Source organism: Numida meleagris, chromosome 14 (genome assembly GCF_002078875.1).
Source record: "Numida meleagris isolate 19003 breed g44 Domestic line chromosome 14, NumMel1.0, whole genome shotgun sequence".
Lineage (NCBI taxonomy): Eukaryota > Metazoa > Chordata > Aves > Galliformes > Numididae > Numida > Numida meleagris.
The window spans coordinates 709,792-736,713 of NC_034422.1; the positions used below are offsets into that span (position 1 = coordinate 709,792).

At 41.8% G+C, this 26,922-nt stretch overlaps 4 protein-coding genes across 4 annotated transcripts; 2 read left to right on the forward strand and 2 right to left on the reverse strand.

Moving 5' to 3' along the window:
• Positions 3 to 2,406, forward strand: MRPL40 (mitochondrial ribosomal protein L40; the record flags this gene model as incomplete). The annotated part of the gene is made up of 4 exons (XM_021413061.1): positions 3 to 31; positions 436 to 519; positions 1,398 to 1,553; positions 1,896 to 2,406. Coding segments are annotated over 4 exons (579 nt in total), but the record flags the coding sequence as incomplete, so codon positions are not given.
• On the reverse strand, positions 2,695 to 3,480 carry C14H22orf39 (chromosome 14 C22orf39 homolog). Its single transcript, XM_021412838.1, has 3 exons — positions 3,308 to 3,480; positions 3,059 to 3,226; positions 2,695 to 2,964 (listed from the first exon to the last, which is right to left on the reverse strand). The coding sequence occupies exons 1-3, from the start codon at positions 3,455 to 3,457 to the stop codon at positions 2,839 to 2,841; spliced, it is 444 nt and encodes a 147-aa protein (XP_021268513.1). The 5' UTR covers positions 3,458 to 3,480; the 3' UTR covers positions 2,695 to 2,838.
• On the reverse strand, positions 3,580 to 9,987 carry UFD1 (ubiquitin recognition factor in ER associated degradation 1). Its single transcript, XM_021412837.1, has 12 exons — positions 9,631 to 9,987; positions 9,365 to 9,497; positions 8,944 to 8,976; positions 7,926 to 8,047; positions 7,471 to 7,601; positions 6,983 to 7,055; positions 6,215 to 6,283; positions 5,617 to 5,682; positions 5,281 to 5,328; positions 4,797 to 4,885; positions 4,625 to 4,706; positions 3,580 to 4,217 (listed from the first exon to the last, which is right to left on the reverse strand). The coding sequence occupies exons 1-12, from the start codon at positions 9,745 to 9,747 to the stop codon at positions 4,143 to 4,145; spliced, it is 1,038 nt and encodes a 345-aa protein (XP_021268512.1). The 5' UTR covers positions 9,748 to 9,987; the 3' UTR covers positions 3,580 to 4,142.
• CDC45 (cell division cycle 45) lies at positions 9,987 to 23,318 on the forward strand. The gene is made up of 19 exons (XM_021412836.1): positions 9,987 to 10,225; positions 11,271 to 11,330; positions 11,620 to 11,712; positions 12,139 to 12,276; positions 12,808 to 12,951; positions 13,668 to 13,723; positions 14,224 to 14,272; positions 15,113 to 15,174; positions 15,475 to 15,525; positions 16,257 to 16,376; positions 16,764 to 16,895; positions 17,296 to 17,394; positions 17,646 to 17,807; positions 18,013 to 18,151; positions 18,536 to 18,619; positions 19,766 to 19,884; positions 20,190 to 20,266; positions 21,039 to 21,105; positions 22,249 to 23,318. The coding sequence occupies exons 1-18, from the start codon at positions 10,175 to 10,177 to the stop codon at positions 21,101 to 21,103; spliced, it is 1,701 nt and encodes a 566-aa protein (XP_021268511.1). The 5' UTR covers positions 9,987 to 10,174; the 3' UTR covers positions 21,104 to 21,105; positions 22,249 to 23,318.

Sequence of the window (26,922 nt, forward strand, 5' to 3'; positions counted from 1 at the left end):
GGGCTCCGGGCTCGGCCCCTGCCTGTGAGCGGTACGCCTGCCGCCGGGCCGGGCACGGGGTGGGGGGGGGCTGTGGGGCGGCGCCTCCCGTCCCCGTTTTGGATTTGTTCCTCCGAAAGGGCCGCGTTGAAAAGGCCGCTGTGTGAGCTCGGCAGCCGCGTTACCCAAACCCCTCCACGGACTTGAGAAAAACGTTCTCTTTCAGCCCTCGGCATCCGGCGGATCCTCAGCGCTGATCGGCCCAAATTTGAGGTTCAGTTACCTCACCGAGATTAAGTGATTATTTCTGTACTGGCGCCATGTGCTGCCTTGAATTAAGTAGTGAAATATGATTAGAAATCCGTCATTGCAGCTTACGACCGATGAGCGCCACCTGTGCTGAGCAGCGCTCACTCGGCCTCAGCTTCTCCTCACGCTTTATCTTTTCTCCTGCAGCTCTCGGCTGCCGCAGCTGCCTCTGTTCCGAGGGAGCCACTGGGACACGGCGGTGCTGGCCGGCAGGGCGTCGGTCCCCGCGAGGTGAGTGCAGCGCGCGGAGCTGCCGTTCTGGTACGCCATGCTGCCCCATCACCCAGCGTCACATCTGGGTATCTCCATTTCGTTTTGATGGAACTCACTTCAAAGCATCCTGCCAGCTAGCAGCTGCTCACAGAGCGGCCGCTTCGCACCATGAAGGTTCTTTGTGCACGCGTGGGCCTGCAGTGCTGCGAAGACAAGTGGCCTGTTGTAGTCATTTGAACACCAAACTGGGAACGGGGAGTTCTTCCACTCCAGTATGAGTTTGTGCAGTGGCACAGAGTAAATTACTGGCTGCTCGTAAACGCTCGGAGTTCCCATCTGTACAGCAGGAAGGATAATCCGTAGGCCCACTGCGAGGATTGGGCTCTTTGTGGAGCATGGCACACACTCTCTTGCATACAGCAAGTTTGTGTGGTAAGCACAACGGCAGAGAAATACGTGCTCCCTGAATTTGGTTCCAAATGTGGAAGTGTTAAAAGGATGTGTAAAAAAAACACCTGACTTTTTAACGGGAGGTGACAGGAGTACTTGTAGCTAAACACGCTACCTGCTCTGCTGCATGCTCAGCTAGTTGGAACCAATTCCAGTTCAATCTCTGTGGAATTTCCTGAAGTCCGAAATTCTGAGCTGTAGCACGGAACTTGCAGTTGGTCTTCCCAGGCAAGTATGGTTCTGTCTGCAGAAAATCACACAGCATCTGCTGCTGTCTCACAGAAACTACATTACTTGGGTAAAGGTAATGGCTGGAACTTCTGTCAGGGACCAAGTTAAGCAATGGGAAATAACAGTTCTTAGGAACATTGAGCGGATGAGAAAGTTGCTCGGTTGAATTCAGTGAGAGTATCTTTTTCTGTTCATGTAATTATTTACCTTGCTAGAGCTCAACCAAAGAAAAAAAAGAAAGTGGATCCAAAGAGAGAGCAAGCGCAGAAGGATCGTGTGAAAAAGAAGATTAAAAAGCTGGAAAAAGCTGCTCCAGAGCTGATTCCTATTGAGGATTTTGAAACCCCACTGAAGTATTCAGATAGCAACAGGTAAGTAAGACTGTCTATCACCTCGAGCTTGCATTCGTGGTACAAACACACTTCTACTTTCCTTCTCCACCGAGCTGTGTGTAGTGCCAGCCTTTGTATAAAGTGCTACTGGCTTCTGCGAGGACAAAAACGTGGAAAGTAAATGTCATTTGTTCCTGCTAAAAAACCTGAAAAATAGTCATGTGAATGTCCTGTTGGAATGGCTGTGGAAAGCCTCCAAGACAGGCACTGCGTGAAAGAAATGTATTCTGGGTTTTTTTAGATGTATGGTGCGTGTTGTTGTTCTTACTTTTTGGGGTGCAGGCAGTTTCTCTATTATAGTGTTACTTTACTTCCCAACAGGGTGCGAAGCCTTCCCCCTCTCTCATTTGAGGAGACCGAAAGAAGAGTTTTACTTATGAAAAAGTGGTCTGTGTATAAGCAGAAACAAGACAAGGCAGAGAAGGAAGCAATTCGGAGCCTTGTAGAAGCTCAACAAGAGGCACTAAGAGAACTGCGCCTGGAATCTGAGGAGCTCTACCAGGCAGCAGTCAGACGAGATGAGGAGCTTTTCCCCTTTGAGAGAGATGGACCTGATTATACCCCACCACTTCCTGGTTATGATCCTCCTGAAGGAAAGTGCATTGATATCACCAAAGTGTACACGCAGTGACGGAGTTCACTGTTCATCTGGCATCAGCTACTCGGCCACTGAAGAACGGGATGAGTTACCAGTTCCTTTTGCATGTTAAAACACAGTAGGTGTGTGACTAAGAACGAATGAATAGAAAATCCACTAAGTGTATGATTTGATTTTTTTGAACGGGCCAGCTGTGTAATAAAACATCCAGCAGAGCTGCACCTCATCGCTCCACGTGCTCCTGAGCAGTGTTGTTCTTGTTCTGCACAAACCACAACTATGAAGACTGTTAGAGCACGAGGAAGGAACGTCGCAGGCATCACATCGGGGACCGTACCAGCAGGAGGCTGTAGCTGACTGTTCACTGCCTTTCTTTGCTTCAGATTTCAGTGTTTTTTAATATAATGGAGGGAAAACTGATGGAAAACATACCTTGACAAAGGAAAAAATAGCTTTTTAATTGCCTAGTAAAGAACGCACTAAGTCTCTGATAGCGATGCCCTAAGACAGAACAGATCTCACTTCAGTCGTTTAAACCTTTATTTTCGTAGTAACTGAATCAAACTCAGCGGGCGTTTATTTCGCTTTTCTGAGCGTTACTGAAGTGCAGGCGGACAACAGCGCGGGGCGGAGCTGCGGCCCCGTGACGGCAGAGCCCCGCGGCCGCTACTTGGCGGGGCCGTGCTCGAGCGGGCGGTGCCAGTCGGGCGGCGGGCAGCGCCGCAGCGGCCACACCGCGCCGTGCTTCTTCTGCTCCAGGACCGGCGCTCGTTCGCTCTCGCGCAGCGCCTCCTGAAACACAGACACGGCCGCTGGGCCGGCCCCGGCGCCGCAGGCAGCGCCCCGCTCCCCCCCGCCCTCGCCCTCAGGGCCGGCCCGGCCGTACCCGCGCGGCGGCGGCGCGGTCCTTCTCCCAGGCGCGGCAGGCGGCGTAGTCCTCCCGCCAGCGGCCGCAGGCCGGCAGCTCCCCGTGCGCGTAGTAGTGGTGGAAGGCGTGCCGCAGCCCGCGGCAGTGCTTCCACTCCCACCAGTAATCCTCGCACGGCCGCGGGGGCTGCGGACAGAGCGAGCGATGAGGGGAAAGGAACCGCGAGGCCCGGGGGAGCCGCCCGTGCCGCCGCCGCCCCCCGCTCACCCGCCAGCTCTCATCGCCGGCCATGCTGCCCCCGCCGCGCGTCCCTCCTGGCGCTCCGCCGCCAATCGCCGCCGCGCTTACAGGAGCGCCCCGCACGCCCAGCCAATGGCAGGGGGCGGCACAAAGCGGTCGTCGCGCCCTTCCGTTCATGGCCGCCCCCGGAGGCGGGGCTGCGTGCAGAGCACGTGACCTCGCCCTGCTGGAGCCCCGCCCCCCGCGCCGTCCTCCTTCCCCCTCCCCCCTCCCAGAAATCACCACGCCAGCACAGCACGCTGGTTATTCAGGAACCTTTACTCCGGGTTTTAAGCCACGACCGAGGAAGGCGCACAGCTTTGTTTTTTACTGAGCTTCCGCCTCCCCGAGCAGTCCCGCGCCTCAGGTCTCTAGCCTCCTAGAATCTCTAGCTATTCTATTCAGAGTCATGTTACTAATTATAAAAGCGTCAGAACCCGAGTTCCTTGGACTGCATCACATCCCACCACCTGGAGCGAAGATCACCCCGCACACACCACAAAGCTCATCTGCACGGTGCCTACATGGGAGGGGAAAATACCAAGCACAGAGCAACAGGAGACTGCCAAACCAGGAGAGCAGAGGGCAGGCTGTATGCTAAGAGCTGCTTTCGCTTCTCACGGCGATCCAGGATGCACTTGCCCCCTTTGCACTGCATAGGAAAGAATTCCTAGAACTTAAAGATTTCCTAGAACTTAATTTTCAAGTGAAAATTAAGACCGTCTGACAGCACGGCGTTCTTGTGCTGCAACTGCAATAACTAAGATCCAATATGCTGCAATCTTGTTTTATTTTCCTCCTGACACACCGAGGGTTCCACACCTTAGGGCTTTCTTCCCTTCTTGCGCAGGGACTGGCCTTCCCCCGAGAAGGCAATGAACCGGCTTCCAGCTTCATCCTGCATGGCAGGGACGAAGAAAGGGCATCACCTCTTTGCTCACTGCTTGGGTATGATCAAAGCTGAATGATTACTATAAAGAACACGCCATCAGAGTGGCAAAAAAACATCCAACTTTCACATCCTTAATCAAGTACTGCTTTCTTTCTGAACATAAAACACCGTTTCCATGATGCGCCCATCTGCAACAAGTGTTCACTAGCTTATTCAACTTGTATTGGTCCAGCCTTACATCAGCAAGCAAGGATGCTGGAGGTTGATTTAATCTAAAGCAAACTCACTAATACAACTTTATAACGTAAGTATTCTGGGAAAAAATCAAAGTATGGAGAGACAAAACACAAACTTGGAGAACGGCTTGAACGTTCTAGCTCTGTGCAAAAATGGCAGGATCCAACTTTCCTTACCTCTTCCACTTTCTTAACCAGCGGGCGCGAGTTTCTGATGAACGTGATTCTACCAATCTTGAAGTCATAGTTGGGTATTCCTCTGGAAAAGCAGCATAAATACATTAAGGAAGAAACATTATACTCAGACACTGATCCTTCACTTGCTGACAAGTGATTGACAAAGACAGACCTCCGAATGTCTCCTGGTTTAATTGGTGACGGACTAGGCTCAACACCTTTCTTCTTGCCATCCAACCTGTTCCCAGAGCCAGAGAATGCCTGTGTATACAAATGTGAGCTTTAATTTAAGAACATCTTGAATTTGAGAGCACTGGGGTATTACATTCTGTTTAAAAAAAAAAAAAAACAACACAAAAAAAGCTTTCTATAATTTTTACTTCGATTCAGAATGTTCTTTTTTAGTACTTATAATAAGCTGATAAACTCTGGCTGTTGGAATATGTTTCAGGTATCCATTTATAGACTGGCACATTAAGGACAGCAAGTCATACTGTTCCTGGCTGTAAACACCACAAAACATCTGCAGACCAGTGCTGGTTAATGACAACCACGCCCCAAAGAACTCTTACAGTTATCGGTATTTGGAGCTGTTCGGAACAACCTTCCCTCACCATTTCACAACAGTCAGAAAATAGCAGGAAGAGAGGACTTACACGAAATCCCACGTCACTCACATAACCACTGTGGTCTACTTCAACATCCTGGGAGAGAAAAGCTGAGTTACTTCCTGGTGTTCGTGTTGTGATAAGCAAAATAAATGAAAACTGCTCCATACAATTCTGACCAAACAAAACCTTTGAAAAATCAATTTCCAAGAACTAACAGCTGTTAAACAACCATCTCCTCAGTAACTCAAGCAAAAGCATCTGGTCAGCAAGTTTTAGACTTACACTGTTTCAGGAAAAAAAATATATATTGGTACACACTGCTCCCTCACAACTGAGGCAGTTTACTAAGGAATGCGTTTTACAAAACAGAAGCTAACTCACGGTGGTCTCTTCATGTTGAGCACTTCTTTCCGGTTCTTTGTACCCCAGAGGAGCATCAAAATCCACCTATTTACACAGGGTAAATAAGCACGACAAGTATTTCTCTTTTAATCGTAAGCTTTATACTACTACTGCTCAGAACTCTGCAAACTATCGTTCCAACTTTAGTCTTGAAAGAACAAGGAAGAACTGAGGTTTTAATATTAAAAAATACATATCTAACAAATAAAATGCAGAACAAAAAAAAAAGACTAAGCCTCCCCAGGGATGAATCTTAGCATGTAATTGAAACAGACCAGTAAAACAGAACTCAGTGCCATTGGAGATTTAATCAAGACACGGTCGTTAAATAAGACTCTCAGATTATGAAACATCTAAATAGAACATTCCAGGCACTGAAGTCACCTGATGGTACATGAAGAGTAGCACATGACCAGAGACGTGGTTACAGAGGTACACGGGCACTCCTCAATGAGTCACCCCCCCAGTCCCATCTGATTCTACCTCTCCTAGTGTCCAGTGCTACCAACTGATGAGACGCTCTCTCCTTTTGCAAAGAGGCAGTAAAACCAGACTTCCCACAGTAGTTATAACTTACATTCATATCGCATTCTATGATGGACACAGCTTTATCTGGTTTGGTCTCCATTACCCGAAGCTCATAGATCTGAAACAGTTTTGCATACTTTAAGATTGTACATCTTACAATGGATGCATCTTATCTTACGTTTAAGAAAACCACAGCTAAACCCTTCCCTTCAGAAACCTTCAAACTGAAGTGCTCTCTAGGCTAAAGACCAGATACTTCGCAGTCTCTAAAAAAACATGACAACAAAGATTTTTATTGACGATGCTACATGAGAACCCACCTCTCACTGCATCTTGCTGCACTCTTACTGTACCTTCATCCGCACTTCTGAAATTAAATTTTGTATTCAAAATAACTTTTGTCCCGTGATTTATAAGAATGCCAACAGTATTCTTTCCCCCTACTCATGGGGGAAAAAACAGCAGCTAAACAGCAGCTTGGGAGATGACTGAACGGACCCTTTTCTTTCTCCAGCAGCGAACTGATTGCAAAATCTACCATCTGTGATTATCTGCCAACAATACTGTACATCTCTGCGCTGATTATTTAGGTATCAACAATTGTGCTTAGTCTACAATCCCAAATGATCAATGTGGGTGTGCTGCCAAAAGCTTCACCTACTAACTCTCATCTAAAATACACGTTTATCTATCACAAGATGTAGTCAAAGTATTTATGCGGCCGCAATATAAAAGTACTTTACATGGAATGGAATTTGTTTCACCAGACTGATGGTATATAAATGAAACCCACATTGAATGGTGCTGTATACTGTACCTTCTCATTGTAGTTGATGGCAATAACATCTCCAGTAGTTAGACAAGCAAAGTTTCTCAATGCATTTTCTAATCTTTGGAGTATGTTAAGATTTGTTTTTCCAGTGAAACATAAAAGCTTTACAGTTACTATGCTATAAAACTCTGATCTTTGTTCTCTCAAACATGTAAGAAAAGTCATCAGTAAAGAAGACAACCTTTTAATAAACATTAAGGTATACAAATCCTTCTGTAGATGTTCTTCTAAGAAATGCTTTTAGACTCAGGGGACTTTAAGCCAGGAGTCATGCTTATTTATACTCCAGGCTCCACTGCTTGTCAACATTTTGCAAGATAAGCTCCTTTTGTTGTTGTTGTTTGTCAGAAATGGCAGTAGTAGCTATCCTACTACCAGAAAAGCATGAGCCATGCCCTAGAAGATAGCTCTGCATCATTACAACTTGGGAGTAAACTTTTCTTCCCTGCTCCATCAATGAATAGGAAGGATACACAGCTTTGGGATTGGTGATGTCGAGAAAATCTGGACTCTGTGGCTGAAATTTTGAGTAAGTGGCAACTTGAAGATTAACACTCTCCACTTGTACCAGGCCTCCCTCTTCCAGCAGCAAGTTCTGCATCATCTGTCAGAATGAAAACAAACCACTATATTAACGCAGTCAATGTTTTTAATTCTCTTTAGTTTGCCAAAGCCGCTGTCTTCCCTGAAATGCACCACTTCACCGTGTTTTAATTTCAGGGAGAAAACAGGTGCATCCTAAGTAACATCCTGCTTTGTTTTGGTTAAACTCATCCCGAGAGAAACCTGAGCTGTGGCTGAAAGCTGCTTTAGGATCATGAGACATGCAACATGCAATTTCAGGAAACATTATATCTTTTTAACATTACACTGGTAGCTCCTTAATCCTGCTCTTCAGGTTTTGACAGTTCAGCATAAGACAACTCACCCAGTGTGGTAGGTAACATATGCCCTCGTCAGCCACGAATTCAAGCACTCCACAGTGCGTCATTCGGTCTGAATTTTTATTGGTCAGCTTAAACAACATTGGATATGTAATATTAAGTCGGCCTGAAGAGACAGGAGAAAAAAAAATATAGCAGAGTTCTGAAGCTTTCACAGATTGAACAGTAGCAAAAGCACAAGCTGTGGTATAGGAAAGGACTTCCCTCATGCCATTATTTCAGCTTCTCAAAACTACAAATCCAGGAGAGAATGGAGATACGCGAGTACTGCATTTCCACTGCACTTTGAGCTTAAGGGCCTCAGTTTACATCAAGATCAGAGATTAGCAGTTACATTACCCAAGCTCAGAGATGAGCAGGCACTGCGTATTATTTTAGTAGAAGAATTTATTATTGTTGCACCCTACTGCTGTTATCAGTTAGCTCCTACCTAATTAATATTAATACTTCCTGCCTATTTTAAAGATAAATCCTGACATAATAATTTCTTTGACAGTAAGTAAAGACTAAAACCAGAGGGGAAAAAAAAGCCTGAATTAAGGAGCCCAGTAAACACCCTAAATCTTTCAAAGTTCATTTTCACTTTTTTTTTTTTTTTTGAAGACAGAATTTTCCTTCAGACAACAGCATCCAGAACAAACAGGCTGAGACAAGAAATCATTGGTTGACTGTTCTAGGCAATATTCAAAAATAATTATAATATTCAAAAATCCAAATTCAAATCTTATAATATTCAAAAAGTCATTAGCAGTCAATAAATACCGACTCGTGTCTGAAGCAGCCCAGCTCCTCAGGTGTCCGTACACAGCGATGGGCGGCCCGCTCCCAGCCCCTGAGGCTGGACCGACACAATACCTCACAACTACATTTTTAAGGATCTTGTCTCATATTCTTTATTTAAACAGAACAGAATAGATATCCAATGTCTCATGGTACTTGCTAATGTATTTTTGCTCATATTCTTTAATAACACTGTTATTCCAGAACAAAATTTCCACTTACTGAGTTGATCCAAAGCAGATGGTGGCATAATTACTGCAGATATGAAAAAGAAAGTGAGATCAGGAAAATTATGACTGTACAAACAAAACGTGACACCATTGCATCATCACTGCGATTACATTTGCTCTAAAAACTCCCGCAGATCCACTTTTGAGTACGAAATGACAGCAGGATCAGTCACAGGCCTACGTGCTGTCACGGAGAGGCCCGAATTCCGCCAGAATCGAGGCCCGGTGTCACACGGCGCAGCACGGCAGGGCCCGTTTCCCCGCCGCCGTTCCGCGAGGCGCAGCGCGGAGGGCTCTTTCCCCAGCAGCTCCCGGGCTCCCAACAGCCCGCAGCCGCGACCGCGGCCCCAGCGCCCGGCCCGCCCCGCCGCCCAACCCGGCCGGGCTACGAGTCAAAGAAAACTGGCACATACTCTTCCCGCCTTTCTCCACATCTGACCTGTCATTAGGCCCGGCCAGCATGGACACCGAGAAGCAGCGGTACTGCGTGGAGAAACGGTTCTGGAAGACGCGGGGGATGGGGTGGTCGAACATGTTGAAGGAGAACTGCGGGAAGAAAACAACCGCGTCAGCAGCTCCGGCCCGGGGAGCGTTCCGGCCCCGAGTTCCCGCCGCCCCACACGGCGCTCCCCCCGCTGCCCCACAGCCCCGCGGTGCCTCCGCGCCCCCCAGGCCTCACCATGGCGGCGGCGCAGCGCGGGGCGCTGTACAGTTGCCGCTGCTGCTGAAGGCGGGCGCGGCCGCTCCGCCGCCTGACGCCTCTCCCCCGCCCCCGGCACCGCCCTCCCGCCGCCATCTTGGGTGAGGGCAGAAGGCCGGAGGTCACGCCGGCCGTTAGGGCCGTTGCGGTGGCGGTTTCTGACGGCTCAGCCCTTTCACCGCCATCGAGCGCCAAGGCGGCCGCTTTCCGTTCTTTCTCGGTGAATCTTCGCGTCCAAGGAAGCAAATTGTCCCCAACAAAGATGGCGGCAACGGCAACAGAACCTGGCACGGTGCTTCCTGCCGAACGGAGCCTACTGCGATTGGCCGGCCTCGCTGTCGCGTCTTCCTTCTGCCAATTTCATTGGCTAACACCCCGATGACAGCTCGCCCAATCCGCGCTGCGAAGTAGCGACAGCTGCTTTTCTATGGGCCAATGGGAAGCGGCCCTGCTTTGGCGCCCACTTTGAGTGAGGGCGGCCCGCGGCTGCCGCCGTTTTCTCGCCGCTCTCCTTGCTGCCGCCATGTTCGTCACCGACTACCGCCGGGAGTTCTACGACGTGATCGTCAGCCAGGTGCGGGCGGCGGGCAGCGCGGCCCTGGGCTCCCAGGCGGAGCCGCCTCCCTCGAGCCGCTGCTCGGAGCCGCCTCGCGGAACGCCTGGTTCGGTCAGCGGTGGGGCTGAGGCGGCCGCCCCGCTCCCCCTGAGGCCGCGGGGGGAAATCGCGGCTGCGTTCGGGGCCGCCGCTGCCGGGGGGAGCGAGCCCCGCGCCGCGCTGAGAGCGTGGGAGCGTGCGCTCAGTGCGCGGCCGCAGGCTGTGCTCGCCGATCTGCCGCTTTTCTGGCGGTCTTTTGTTTAACCGAGGCATCCCTAGGTTTGCTTCTTTTACCTTTTTAAAGTGCCTTTTTAACCATCGTACGGTTGCATGCCCGGACGCCAGATCTCGTACTCTCCCTCTGTGAGTTTATCGCGAAGCCTTACAGCGAGCCCTGCTGCCCGCTTCCCTTTTGTTCGCTCGGTTTTGCTCCGCGGGGATCCGTGTCCCGAAGCGGTTGAGCTTTTCCTGGACGCTCCTTTGCGTTCCCCCCGTGGAACTATTACAGATTGTGCGAAGGAAGGCATTTCTCCCAGCTCCTCTGGCTTTGAGAAAGAGTCCTCAAACAAAAACAAAACAAAAGATAAGTTGCCCAGATTCAGGGCCCTGTCAGGAGTTGCCTCGGTCCTGGTTTTGCTGCAGACTTCCTTTGTACAAGACCATTTCCGATTGCGTGCTGAGAACTTTGCGCGTTTGAGGCAGGCGAAGAGCAGGGCTGGCCAGCTTGGACCCTGCCACATGGCACACTGCAAGCACGAGTCTGCATAACTGTGTTTCCACAAAGCCACGGGTGCTTTTTGGATGTGATTTCACCACTTTAAAGTGGGGCTGTTCACATTTACTGGGATCCAAATTGTTTGTTTTGTTGCAGTGCCTGTTTAGATCCCATCCTGTTCCGTGCTTATTGCGATCTCTGCCTAAATTTCTCCCTTTCTCATCCCACAGGCACACATTTCATACAGCAGCTCACTAGATTTGGTACCTGTGTTAGTAGGTTAACACTGTTATTCTGTTATTTTTGCAGCGAGTTCTTCTTCTTGTGGCTTCAGATGTTGATGCATTATGTGCTTGTAAAATACTCCAAGTAAGTGTTTGTTCATTACCACTGTAGGCTAACACAAATAAAATCACTAGGATCCTTTTAATAGGTTTGAACTCAGAAAAGGATAAAAGTTTAAACTGATTTTGTGAAATGTTTTCTCCATGAATCATAATGTGGACACTCAGTAAGCCATGCTCCCAGAGTCGATGTCGAGTTGTCATTTTGGATGCCTTTAAGATAAAGATTTGTATGAAATAGAGTTATAGCACAGTGCAGCAGTGGAGAGGAGGTTGTTTCCCCCCTTAGCTGACAGCTGTTTGCTTCATTTCAGGCTTTATTTCAGTGTGATCACGTGCAATATACACTAGTCCCAGTGTCTGGATGGCAAGAACTTGAAACTGCCTTTCTTGAGCATAAAGATCAGGTAAAAAGAAAAATTGCAGCTTGTTGTATTATAGACATGTCCTTCTATCCTTCCCCCAACTTAAAATGTCAGCTCTTAATGCAATTCTATTATTTCTTACCTCTACACAGGGGTTAAATTTTAATATACTGTTTCCAAGTTTGTCAAGGTTTATTTATTTATTTTATGTCAGCTCATTTCTGATTGATTCAGCTTGAGCTTGCAGACATTTTGGGATGTGAATGGTGGTGGTATTGGATGTCCAATGTCCTGACATAAATGTGGTCTGTTGTCTTGCACATTTTTTTCCTTCTTTGGGTCATCTACCACCAGGAAGTAAATGTTGGTTTTGGCGGTGGTGCTTTGGGGGTTTTGTATAGGTGTTTTCAGTCTTCTACGTTTCCTGCTAATTAAAATGAAAAACTTTTGTTTTGTTTTTGTTTGCAGTTCAAATATTTTGTTTTTATTAATTGTGGTGCCAATGTTGACCTTTTGGAGATCTTGCAGCCTGAAGAAGACACTATTTTTTTTGTGTGTGATAGCCACAGACCTATCAATGTAGTGAATGTTTACAATGAAACTCAGGTAAGCTGAGCTTTTCTTAAAGCTTGTATAGTAACAAACTTTGTGTGTTCCATGTGGTGGGTGGGTGCCTTAGTGCTTTTCTGTGTTCTGCAAAACTACTAGCAGCCAGGAAATGAACATTACTGATGCAGATATCCATTAATATTGCAAGATCAGAAAAACTTTAATTTATAAAAACTTATACTGCTTGTGGTGTGATAGCTGTCAGCAGTAAGCACCTACGTAGTTCTGTTTCTACAACTCAGGCTGGTACAAATCAGAAGATAAGCATGCTATGGTGTGTAACAGCCACTAATAATTCTTTCAAGCAATGCTCTAACCATGATCTTACTGTTGAAGAAGAATGCAGTTTCTACTCCTACACTGGATAAGTAAGCATGGTCTTGGTAAAAACACAAGTACTGCTTTTTAATACAAGGAAGGGATAACAGCCAAAATGAATTTTTGGTTTATCTTTTTAAATAGATGAAGCTTTCTCATTTGTCATTTGAAATGATTCTTTGCTGAAAAATATGCTTTTATTCTTGCTAGATTAAGCTGTTAGTGAAACAAGATGACGATCTCGATGTTCCTGCTTATGATGATATCTTCAGAGATGAAGAGGATGAAGAAGAGGACTCAGAGAATGAAAGTGAGGGCTCAGAACCTTCAGATAAGCGTAGACGTTTTGAAGAGGTTCGTTTCTGATGCTTCATTTCCTAAAAAAGGAAAGTAAAGCAGTCATTATGTGTGCTTACAGCAGACGAATTAATGGCAATGACGTTAAAACTGGTAGAAAATTAAGTGTATGAGTGAAAGATAATCTACTATGACTTGAGCTTCACTTGCGCAGATTGTTTATTTGAGCTGCACTGCAATATTTTCTGCTTATCAAAACATGTTTTGAACTTAAAACCGATCATACATGTAATGCTGTCCTCACGTAATTGCTTAACTGAGGAGATCTATCTCTGGTTGTGTGCTCTAGGCTTTCAGGTTCAGCAAAACAACCAATTGAGATATTTCAAAAAATATATGTTTATAATTGAGAAGGTAGAAGCTCACAGCTTACAAATACATTTTGTCTGTCTTTGGGGCACTAAACTAACACAAGTATATTGTGTATAGGCATGAAAAAGTAAATTTGGCATGTTTTATTTGTAGCATGTTATTGATTTTTATCAAGCAAGGAGGCAAAGGCACGAGGCTAGCAACATTGATCCAACTGAATGTAAAAACATTTCAGACTTTGTATAGATGTCGTGTTGTTTCTGTTAATGTTATACGCTGCTTCCTACTAAGCCAGAAATAACTCCTCTTCTAATGAAGATTTAGTCACTTAAATAACTGGATAAGTGCTAATTTATTGGAGTGGTTTTTTTTAGCATTTTAATATTCAAATTAATTTGCAGGAAGTAATAGAGAGAACAATGAAAAGGCGACAGAGGCGAGAATGGGAGGCACGCAGGTGTGCTTAAGGTTTTTTTTTCTGTTGTGTACGTCTGTCTTTGTCTTTGTAAATCTTGATACCACAATACTTTGTTTGCAATATGCTTTAGTTTTAACTTTTTCAGAAAATGGAAAGACATTTTTACTATATATATATATAAATTTTACTATATATATATGTATATATAAAAAACTAAAACATTTATATGGATGAGAATTGTAAATAATTGCTTATAAGTAAGAATAGCAAAAGGTGCAGAGCTTCACTGTTAAGTGGCACTATTAGCTTGCCTATCTTAGGGTGAAATTTGTACCTCTTTCTCTATATTCCCAGTATTTTTAAATGAAATGTGCAGGAACAAATGAAACAGAATTTGAGGAATCAAGGATCTAATATTTTTTTTCCAAATTTATATTTTTCTTACTGCTAAACTGAAATTAAATTATTTTGGAGTTCCAGGTTTATATTTTGAGTAGGATGACAAGTCTCGTTTTCCACTTTATTTTTTCCTCTTTTAGACGGGAAATTCTTTTTGATTACGAGCAATATGAATACCATGGGACCTCAGTAAGTAGCAGCTCATTCTCCATAAAATTGCAAGGTGCCAGCATAATTCCGATGTTGGATATTGTCCAATCACCTTTATTTAATACAACTTGTAAATAACTAATAAAACTTTACATTATTGTCTTTAGTATATATGGTAAGACACATAATGGATAAACAAGTAGTTTGACCTAGCAGTTTAGTGCTTTCTGGCTGTGTACATCTGCTTTTCCTGTTGATGAATTAGAGATGTCCTAGAAACATACCAGCAAACTGGGAAGGTAATAGCCAACTGCATGGTAGTGTGTAATACAGTGTTAGCAGCGGGAGAAAAAAGTTGAAGCAGAACTATTAACATTTTTGTTGCTTGATATCTGTAATGCTAGTGTAAAAAAAAAAAAAAAAAAAAAAAAAAAAAAAAAAAAACAAAAAAAAACTGAGAGTGGATTTTCTTTTTTTTTTTTCTTTTTTTTTCGGTTTTGTTAAATGTACCTCTCTGCACAAAAATACTTTTGCAAGAAGACTTAAAGATATGGGGAGCTTGTTTGCCTTTCTAAGTTTTCAATGTGTCAGAATTGTTCAGGCATTACCAGTGGTGCTCCAAACTGCTCCTTCTGCCTTTCAGCCTTCTGCCTTTTCTTAGGTTGTTAAGTGCTGCTTTATATATATGCAGAGTGCAGATTTGCAGAGCTTTATAAAATGCTTTTCTGTTTACCCAGTATTTTAAAGTAGGATGCTGGTAGATTGTCACACTCAGTGTGACTTCTAGAGCTTTAACTGGCAAATTAAGTTTTCTGTTTGCATAATGAAGTGAGAGCTTTGTGGTCGTTTACCCTCTCTTTTTGCTTTTCTTTCATGTAGTCTGCGATGGTGATGTTTGATCTGGCATGGATAATGTCTAAAGACTTGAATGACATGTTGTGGTATGTTTCTGTTACCAATTTCTCATAAAGGCTAGAAATTAATTCCACAGTATAAAGAGGCAAGATTTTCCAAAACTGTGATTTCAGCATGAGATACCAGTTCATTTCCTCAGTGAATGTCTGTCTTAATTTGGAGGACCCAGCTGCATAAATTGATTAGAATTAACTTCTATGCACTGTTGATGAATAGTTTTGATGACTTGTTCTGTTACTTCCTTAGATGTTTAAATATAATTTACTTTCCGGGAATTTTTTTAACTCTTTTTCTGTTTTGTTTTGTTTTGTTTTTCCCAATTTCAGGTGGGCTATTGTTGGCCTAACAGATCAGTGGGTCCAGGATAAAATTACTCAGTAAGAAAGTTTTTTCCTTTTTGGTTTTTTTGGAGCAAGTAATAGCAAATAATAAAGATCATGAAATGTGGGAATTCAATGTCACACAATTATTAAAAATGGTATTAAATATCTTAATGATTAAAAGTGATCTAATGCTTATAAAAACAGGAGTATACTTCAGAGAAATTATGTTTTCTTTTTCTACTATTTAGAATTTTTAAACTCATTTGGCTTTTATAATATTGTGAAAAATAACTTCTAATCTTGGAAGAAATGGTGTTCACTAGTAGCTTATACAAATATGAATGATACCATTTTTTTAAAGGGGAAAAATCTGTATGTTCTGTAGTCTCCAGCTTCCTTTCCTATTTTACTTGACAAGTTCCAATTCTTTTTCTTTCCTAACCCCTGTTTCTTATCTCCTACTAGATACCATCAGAATTCCAGTAGTACTCATGTCAACCTTAATTCTGATATTCTTTTTTTTTTTTACTAATGCACTGATCTCTCTAGCAAGATAATTAACAAGTATGCGATTTGTTGCTCAGTCTGTCTGTCTCTCTCTTGGTTGGTTGAATTTTAGCTTTAATTGCCTGGGTGTATTGCTGAATACTGGAAGACTATTATTTAACAAGTCCTTTTCCTGTTTTTCTGAGATGTTCCTGTGGTTTTCTATGCTGCTTACTGATGAATGTGTAATCTTTAGGAAGCATTTTGTGATAGCCAAGTGACTTTTTTTTCCTTCTAAGAATGAAGTACGTGACTGACATTGGGATTCTGCAGCGCCACGTGTCTCGCCACAACCACCGCAATGAGGATGAAGAAAATTCTCTGTCAATTGATTGCATGCGAATAGCATTTGAATACGAGTATCCTTGCTTCAAATCCGACAAAATCAGACTCCGCCTACTTGATGCACCACAGCTGAGTTTATATCAAAAGAAAAAAATCCCAAGCTTCTTTCCTGCTGAGAACAGAATTAGGAAAAAAATAAAAATAAAAAAAAAAAATTGAGTGGCTTGTTGAACAGGAGTCTCTTTCAGTATCTCGCATAGCTTCACTTCAGCTGAACTCTACGGATTAGTTAGATCTCAGAGTTTCTTGTCTTGTGTTACGTGTACCTAATCTTTTTACAAAGTGTAGGCATACAATGTATAAGGGCAATTGAAGGCACCTGGTAGTTAGACAGTTCTGTAACTATCTGTAACTTCAAAGAAGGTGTATGCTTATAATTATTTTCTATAATTCCTGTTCAGTCTGCGGCTGGCACTTTATCAGCACTGGTCTCTATATGAAAGTCTCTGTAATACTTCATACACCTCTGCTAACCTCAAGCTTTGGTCTGTACAAGGACAGAAGCGGCTGCAGGAGCTTTTGGCTGACATGGGGTGAGTTTTAAAAATTTGGTTCTCAATTAAGGGATCATTTTTTCACTGAATTATATAAAAAATATTCAGATTAGAGCAAAGTTCTTTAAGCTTACAGGAAGTCAGTAGGTTTTTTTTAAATGTGATTGTAGGGCTCTGAGTCAGTTGTGGAGTCTCTTTGCGCTGAGTTGTGCAACTTGTGTCTTTCTGTATGGAGCATAATTCAGCTATATGCCTTTCCTGAATAGCAGATACAGAAGTGACTTACGCATTCTTATGTCTGATCTTCAGTGACTAGATAAAAACAAGCCTAGTCAGACTTAGGTTGCTAAACTATCTAATGGTAATGCCTTATGAAAGGAAGGTAGATTATTTGTTTCTTCTGGCTTTATCTAGTGGTAATTTTTCCTTCTGTTTTCAGTTTGCCTTTGAAGCAAGTGAAACAGAAGTTTAATTCCATGGACATGTCTTTGAAAGAAAATCTTCGGGAAATGATTGAAGAATCTGCAAATAAGTTTGGGTAAATTGTTTTAAATACAAATGTTTTATCTGAAAATATTTTTCAGTTAAATTCAAATGTTTTTGTATGAAGTGGATGTAATGTCTCTTAAAAAAAAAGATACAGAATTTGTATTGATAAAGTAATATTAGGCTCTTTGCAAATGTTAGAGTGAGATTAATCTTCATGTTCTTAACATTAATGTACCGAGGAGATAATGTTATCAATGTTGACCAGCTGAAAATATCGACCAATTTTATCTCACTTTACAGATTGAAGGATTTAAGAGTTCAGACCTTCAGCATTCACTTTGGCTTTAAGAACAAGTTCTTAGCAAGTGATATAGTTTATGCCACAGCTTCTCTCATGGAAAGTATAGAGAAAGAGGGGCCCGAAACAACTAATTTCATTAAAGCTTTGGACAGTCTCTCCAGGTACGAAAAATTCTTGTTGTTCTTTTACAATTTTATTTAGGGAATGTGGATTAAATATCTAAAAGATGTATTGGTGGTTCATAGGACTTAAAAGAAAAATTGAAGAAAATATCCACAGGGATAGCGTTTAGAAACGTCCCACTTACGTGTGGAAAAGCATTATGTTTTTATATAAAGGCATTTGTTTTTCTTCTGTCTTTTGCAGGGGCAACCTGGACAAACTGCACCAAGGACTGGACCTGGCCAAGAAGCAGTTACGTGCCATTCAGCAGACAGTAGCCAGCTGCATTTGCACCAACCTTGTAATTTCCCAAGGGCCTTTTCTTTATTGCTCTCTCATGGAGGTCAGAATTCTATCTTTCTATCATCTCATATTTCAGTGTCACATTTGTCTTTCTCTGATTTGAATAACACTGTTTTCCTAACTGTTTGGCTCAGTAAGAATGATGCCAACAGAAGGTCAGAAATTATCTATACTACGCTGTCCTCTGATGGGTCAGTATTGACATCTACTCTGTAATTCACAAAGAAAGAATCAGTTTTCTCAAAGGAGAGAGCTTGGTTACCAAGTAAGGTAGGCGATGTCAGTCAAACTCCTTTACTGGAATGGTTCTTAGTGTTCTTTAAACAGCACAGAACTTTTAGCTATGTCAGTAGATATCAAAATGTAAATCAATAAATGGAACGATCATCTGAGGTTGTAATTGAAATAATTCTTGTTTTCCTAGGGTACACCAGATGTAAAACTCTTCTCTAAACCAGTATCTCTGTGCCTGCTTAGTAAATACTTGCTCAAGTCCTTTGTTTGCTCTGTAAGTAAATCAGAAGGTTTAATGTAACTTTTGGCCTATGCAGTAGTTACTGTTCTGCTGGATACTTACAGTTAACGACTAAAATGTTTTTCATATAATCTTAAAAGTTTTTCTGCTGATTGTTTGGATAATTTTAGCATTTTATGAATTCTGTTCCTGGGAAAATTCCTAGCATTTGATTTTCATTACTCAATATTTGAAATCTAAAATGTTTGTGTCATTTTGTAAATTTTGAAAGTACATGTTACAAAATGTGTACTTGGAAAAGATAAACTGGCATACATATACAAAAAAAATAGCAGCACTGTAGGACTAGTAATGGTTATCTAAATATTTCTGTTTTTTTTTTAAATAAAAATCTTGACAACTAATTTAACTGCAATTAAATTGTATTTGTATTTTGAATGATTAGTGGCATAATTCAGATTATTTTTAAATGAAGTTTTAATATGGAGAACTCTGTTTAAGCATTTCCCAGTTTCTCAGTGGAATTTCTGGTAGCCTATCCTTGTCTGACTTTCAAAATGAATACAGGCAGGTGAGATCTGACACGGTGGATCAACAGCCAGCTGCTAGGACCAGCACAACTTCTTTAAAACTTGCTATAAAATGTTTACCTTGAAAACAGAGCACTTCAAACAGACTTCTATTTTTAAAGCGTCTAAAAATGTCAGCATCTTCATAATAATTTTTGGATTTATTTAAATTATATATATATATTTAAGTTACAGCTGAGTTATGGAAAAAAATATGGCAAAGAGAATGAATTCTGGAGAAGACTGTCAGTGTTTGATCCGTTATATTTCAATGTACAATCATTGTTGCAGAAAATTTCAGATAACCATGCCTACAGAGTTGTGTGTTTGTTTTGTTTTTTAATTGTTCAAAGAGCTTTTTTCATTACTGTAAATTGTATCTTGTTTCTCTTTATCATACATGTGCAAGATTGGAGAATTGAAATCTCTACTGATCCTTAAACACACTTCTATAAAAAAGAAATTAAGAGATTATGTAAGGCAACTGCCTTCTATTGAAGTGCATTATAGATGTATCCTTAGGTGAATATAGGAAACGTTATCTCATATGTTGAGTTGAAACTAAATTGTTTCCTAAGTTTGTCTGACAAGGAACCTTTCTGATTTCCAGACAAAAAACAAGCGCTGTAAATTACTGCCGCTGATAATGGCTGCGCCAATGGATGTTGAACAGGGAACTGTGATCATGGTGGGAATTCCTCCAGAAACAGAAAGCTCTGATAAAAAGAAGTAAGGATGTTGCTTAAAAGTTCTTACTGAAGATATCCACAGACTCTCCCCGTCTCTGAAACAACTGTATCTTTCCTATACCTACTTAACACTGTATATATTGACTTCACCTGCATCCTTCTTAAAAAGATGCTTTTGCTTATGGTATACGGGAGGTACTTAGAGAGGATATACAGATTCTCCAGCTTCCTTGTATGTTTTTTTCCTCCATCTGAACTATTTATGTATTTATCTTAAAAGAGAGCTGCGTCTCTTAATAGATGGTACCTTCTAATATGTGACCAACTTTGTATTTCATCTTGTAGCTTTTTTGGAAGAGCATTTGAGAAAGCTGCCGATAGTACCAACTCGAGGACTTTACACAACCATTTTGACATGTCAAGTGAGTAATGCCATCTTTTAGTTTGCTTAATTCATTCACCACGTATTCCTTTAGGGGTCAGTGTTTGCACAGACTCCATAAAGGATAATGAGTGTGGAGTTTACTCATTCCTCTATGCCTTAGATAGAAACATCAAGTGTGCATGTGTGGTAACTCTACTCCTGAGTCTAGTATAAATACAAACTACATCTTAGTTTGCTGATCTTTTTTTCTTTTTTATTTTTTAAGTTGTGTCTCGTGCGGAAGTTAAGCTATGTAGCAGAGGCTTGCTTATCATTTTGAGGCAGTCTAAAGATTGCACAGAGTAACAATTTTCATATATACACTTCCTTTACAATCTATGAGGATATCTGTGAGGGCTTTCGTATTTAGCAGCCAAGCCAAGTATGGCATTGATGTTACCAGGTTTATTCCTTATTGACTGTTTGAAAAACAAGATATTTATGCCATGAGATTTTCCTAGCTTTGTGCATGCTTATAAAGGAGGCAGCTTTTACTCTACACACCTTGATTATATTTGCATGTGGAACATAAAACAAACTCTCCTAGGTTTAAAACATAGCAGCTATATCGTGCAGCGAGCACCTAGCAGACTGAGTCTGCTGGAATAAACAGTGCACGCTGCGTTTTGCTCAAAGAGGTTCTCTTTTTCTTTCTTAAGATTGGCTAGGAATATAAATAGATAAGTATACTAGGAATTAACATTCTTTGTATGACACCTGACATATCTTTCAGTTATTTGCATCTTGTAACAAAGTATTTCATATTTTAGTAATTGAATTGAAAACAGAAGACAGGAGCAAATTTCTGGATGCGCTCATTTCTCTCTTGTCCTAATGGTAAGACAGTGTACAACAGATTAATTCAGAAATGTATTGCAGTTCAAGTTAGCAACCAAATGACGTTCGCTTATTATCTGGAGAGTGTTCTAACAAAATGCAGCAATTTCCAGTGAAAATAAATAGTGAAGGTAAGGGTTTCTTACAAAGATGATTGCTTTTCTTTTGGGGAAGAGGCAGACGATGTATGAAAAGAATTTATTTTCTTTTGAGACATTTAATTTTCGTCATTGCTAAGCTTCTCGTTATTCTAGCTTTTTGTGGCTTTTCAGTTTCATTTGTAAAAGGAGCAGCTGTTTATGTTGTGAAAGGAAATGGAGGTATTAGTTAATTGTAAATGCTGGTCCATTATTGACTTTCAGTTATGATAGCTTGCTCTAGCTCAGGACAGAACCTTGGTGGTAGGAGTGCCATTCTTGGCTTTGAAATTAAAATTGTTTGCTGTTCGGTTGGGACTTCTTTGTTGGTTTTGTTTGTTTGCTTTTGTTTACAATGTTCAGTGTGTAGTTTTTCTCTGGAATAAAGATAGGGATTTAAGATTTTATTTCTAGGTGTCGCTTTTGCTTCACGCTTACTGAAAGTCTGTTTTAAAGCTGTTTTAGGGCAAGACAAATTTTACTGGGTACTTGATGAGACTGTAGAATTTGTTGCAACTGTTTCCAAACACTTATTGTTTTTTAGTTATGAACTATTTGCATTGGTTTGTGTTTATTCCACAGGGTTGGGTGGGGATAGTTTGCCTTCTCCCGGAGAAGCTAAACCCTAAACTGTTCTGTAACATTAGTTCAGAACAGTCTGTAAGATTGCCTGAAACTATCACAAATACCTCCTGGTTCCTTCATATCTAGACAGAGGTTTGGTCTTCAATACTCACATGTGAATGAATCCCACAATATTATCCTTACGCTGTACGTACAAAAGCAAGGGAGTAAGGTGAAGCCTTTGACAAGAGTCTGTGAATGTATGTTCACAGGCCTAACCAAATGGATATTAACCTGCTGGATATTAACACTGTAACTTCTTCCTGTTCACTCAGAAGTTAGAAACAGTGAGTCAGTAAGTGCAGGTGTTTGTTAGATAGCATAGCTGTTCATGGCTTCTTGGATTCCTACATCAATTTGTTTCTTTATACTTTGACTACAGACTGTTTCAGATTGTCTTCTGCCCTTGTTACACCGTGGTGCTTTTTGGTTCCTTGTGCTGGAAGCTGAGGATTTGTTGCTCTGAAGTTGATTCAGATGTTCCAGACTTCATAGTGCTGCAGTTATGTCATCTTGCTGTATCTGAAATGTTCCGGTACAGGCTCGGACTTCTGGTTTTGTTCTTAAGAGGCTAAAGGATTTCTAACCCAAGCACACAGATATTGGATACTGCTTCTTTGTACAGACTCAGTCCTCGTAAAGGCAGAATGCCTTAACTAGGAGAATTTGTAAATAGCGTTTCTGTCAATCCTGCTTTTATTAGTAGATGTGCTCCTTTGATATTTAGCTGTGGGCTAATAACAAAAGTAGGTTTTAAAGAAGTTCCATATTTAAATGTTCCTTTAAAACTATTTTGAATGTTTTTAAATGATTTTTAAAGTAACTTCTTGAAAACCTGTAATGAAAATCTTTTTTGGTGCTATCAGGTTAAAGTCTTGTACTTTGGTTGAAATAGCTGTTTTGTGAGGCAAGTTTTAAGATTTTAGGGATTTAAAATCCATGTACTAAGAAACTGCCAGATACCAGATAAAATCCATGGAATTTCAATGCCAGCAAGGAGTTCTGAGTCGTGTATTGTGATGCTGTATTGTCACTTGTAGACTAGCTTTGGCAATAATTTTCCTGGGAAGAATCTAAAACAGCATGATAATTGTGTGTGGACTGTAGTGTTATCAATACTGTCAGACCAGATCTCTTCAGTTCCGTAACAAGTTCCATTTCATTTTGGTCGTCGGAAGTGGTATTATATTTAGACTTATCCTGCTGTGCATTGAGTGGGTATGTATATGTTTGGAATTCTTTTTCTTCTTGCAATGTTTGCTCGAATTCTGTATGACCTTGATATTTTCAGTGTATTATAATGAATATGTAAAGGTTATATATCATTACATTGTACTTGGTACAGATTTTTAATACAAGTTATTTAATACCAAATGTGATCTTGATGTAGCCAACGGAAAACGAATTAAACTATGTATTTTTATCCAAGCAGAAGTGGTTCTTAAATGCTGTCTTTTTATCTGAACAATCAAATCCTTGTGCCAACGTGTGATAATGGAGAAGTTGTGCTTCGTAAGTTTTAGTGCTGTGTGTCTGATACACGGCACAGTTCTGGGACTGAGGGGTAATAATTTGCCAGGATACCCCTGTTTTCTTATTTGAGGTTCTGTTGTTGCTGTTTGTTTTCTCCACCATCACTGGAAGTTCTGTGTGAATCCCTTCCTCTTACCTTACCAGATCTCATTTGCTGTTGTATTCCCCTCTCTCTCTTTTGGAGCTTTGTGTATTCTACTTCATTCCCCAGTCAGGGCACGTTTGTTTCCTACTGCTACCATTTTTCCTGCCATTCTGATAATCGGGTATTTTGCCTTGTATTCAAGAAAGAAGGGGGCCGTGGGGTTGTTGGTAGGCAACTGTCATGTCTGGAGAAATACTCAAGTTTTCAGGCAGATGGGCCCTTTGGGATAAGCATACTGCGTTGTGCTGGGAGGATGAGAAATGGCAGCTAGTTTTATGCTGAGATGTGTTGTTAAACTGGCAGGTTCTTCGACCTACAACCAGATGTGTAACTACTTGAAGTTGTGGATATGTTAAATGGGAGGAAAATCTTCCCTTGTGCCTTCTTTATTGATTGTTTGGGTTTCTTTGTTTGTTTTTTGCTCTTGCTTTTCAGGGTTCTAGCTTTCCCAAGATTGTATTAGGATTGATCAACTGGTGAACTGACCCAAAGTCTGTCAAATGTGGCCCAAAATCGGTCGGGAATACTGAATACTATATCAAAAGAAAATACGTCTGTGTGGAAATCAGAATATGTCTCTGTCATTAGATAAAGTCTTTGGCATGCCAACATTTTAGAATATGTGAAGTAGTGGCAGACACTTCTTACATAGTTCATTCTATGCTATAGAATTCATAAATGAACGTGTTAATACTCTTTACTTGGAGAATTGTTGTACAAGAAGATCCAAACTTCTGCAGTCCCCAGCATCTACAGAAAAGTAGCCGTGCTCCGCAGCGAGGCGGCTCCAAGGGCTCACTGAAATGCTGTGGCCTGCTTCAGTAGTCACTTCTAACAGGTAGGTGTTGGACAGAGTTTCCATGCCAAGAATTCTTAACATCTCTTCATGAAGAGATTATTTTGCATTTGATTTATTTGCCCAAATAGAAAATGTGGTTCTGACACGTCATTATAAAAGAAATAGTTAAAGCTCTAAGAAATCGGCTTACCCTCTTTAGATGTATGGTAGCATTGGGTGTCTGAATGCAAACAGAAACATTCCCTAAGGATTATATTTGAGCTGCAGTAACTCTTTTTCCTCCAGTGTGTTTGCTGTAAAAATCAGTGCTTTAGATTATTTCTGTTGCTCTGAGCTAGCAGTCTTGTACTTAGCAACGTTAAGGTTGTGCAGTGGTGAAAATTAACTCTTACTTTCTGTACTGCTCTTAAGAAAAAAAAATGAAAAAGTACAGCAGCGTTCTTGTATGAATGAAGTGCTAGGTTTATACCACCTTAAACATAAATGTAGCCACTGGGGGAGACCAGAAGGACACTTAATCAGAATTTTGACCTGTCTAATGTCAAAAGCAGATGCTAGGGAACAAAGAAATAACATGCTTCCTTCCACATACAAACACTAGTATTCTCACAGCCCTCCTTCTCGAGGACATCCTGATCCAAATGTGGTTTCTGTGTATTTGGTACCTGTCAGTAGTTATCTGCAAACCTGGACAACTTCCTCCCGAATCCTTAGACAGTTTTATCCTGTGCGATATTGTGTAGGGAACAGACCTGCAGCCTTGCCAGTTGTTGGCTTTTGTGATGCTTTACAGTCTTTGTCTGTTTCCTCTGTGCAGTCATCATTTCATAAACCTCTTCTGTGTTCCCCACAGTTTTCCCAGTCTTGAATAATCACAGCCTATTTTTTCCTTTTGCTGCAGCTGTTCTGGCATCCTGATTACTGTTGCTCTGCTGTAAGTAATTGTCAGACCAGAAGGAAAACTGCAGGCAGTATTTGAGATGCAGGTGCACAAGACTTATCAGAAGTGTAATGATGTTGCCAGTTCTCTCTTCCTCTGTTTAATAGTTCTTCACATGCTCCTTTCCCTTTTAACTGGTGCTGTACTGTTCACCTGTCTGATGATTTAATGGATGTAGCTGTTTTAACTCCAGTACCTCTGTCCTGACTGGTAGGCTGGCAGTGATCCAAGGTAGCATTGTTTTCTTGCTGTGTGCATCACTTCACAGCCATCCAAGCAGAACGTAACCTGTTTAGTGGTGGTTATTTTTTCAAATCAAAGCAAGAGCACAGTTAGTTTGCTGCACTGAAAAACTGCTAGTAAGGAAAAATATAAGAAAAAAAAACGTCAGACTCCATCACTGAATGATGCATAAGTAGATGTAGAGAGTAAATTCTGGTAACTTGGTGTAAGATGGCAAAAAGAACTGAAAGTGCTTAATGCTAAGATAAACTCTGTTTGCAAGCTTAGAACTGAAATATTTTTGGAAGATTTTGTTGTCATTTTTTCTGTTCTTGTGAATAAAGTAAAATCTCTAGAACGATTTTTTAGCAAACTATTTTGCAAATACTATTTGTATTTGCTACTCTAAAACCTTACATAAAGGACAGAAAATGTTCCTGGCCGAACACCTGGCAATGATAGCTTTTTTTTTTTTGCATTGATCTAAAGTATTGTGTATGCCTAGCTTCTGAATGTTATGCTTTGGTGTTTAGATGAAGCTACTATAATAAGAGCTCTAGTTTGTGAGCCATAGCAAGTTTAGTGGGAGTAGATACTATTTCTTCCCACTACTGTCTCAAGCCTACAACTTTCACAGCAGAAGCTGTAAAACAGAAGTTTCAGTTTAACTGAATCTTATCTACTGTCAAGCTCAGTTTATGTTAGTAGATAAAAATCATCACATTTAGTTTGACATTCTGTGAGAACTGTTCTAGTCTTAAGATTCTGAATGGCTTGCAGAAGAGCTGTCATCTGTTTAGTTAAATCTGGTGTACTCTAGAGGGCATAGAAAAGTGCTCACCTGACAAGTGGAATTCAAAGGGTCCAGCTCTATCATAGAATCATAGAATCCTTAGAGTTGGAAGGGACCTCTGAAGGCCATCTAGTCCAACTCCCTGCAATGCACAGGGACACCACAGCTAGATCAGGTTGCCCAGGGCCTGAGCTATCCTCGGGTCTCCAAGGATGGGGCATCAACCACATCACTGGGCAGCCTGCTCCAGTGCCTCACTACCTTCACTGTAAAAGATTTTTTCCTTATATCTAACCTAAATCTCCCCTCTTTGAGCTTGAAACCATTTCCCCTTGTTCTGTCACCACAGACCCTGCTGAGGAGTCTGTCCCCTTCTTTCCTGTAGCTCCCCTTTAGATACTGACAAGCTGCTCTCAGGTCACCTCACAGCCTTCTCTTCTCCAGGCTGCACAGCCCCAGCTCTCTCAGCCTGTCCTCATAGGAGAGGTGTTCCATTCCATGGATCACTTTTGTGGCCCTTTTGTGGGCGTGCTCCAACAGGTCTGTGTCTCTCCTACAGCAAGGACTCCACGTCTGGACACAGTGCTCCAGGTGAGGCCTCACCAGCAGAGCAGAGGGGCAGGA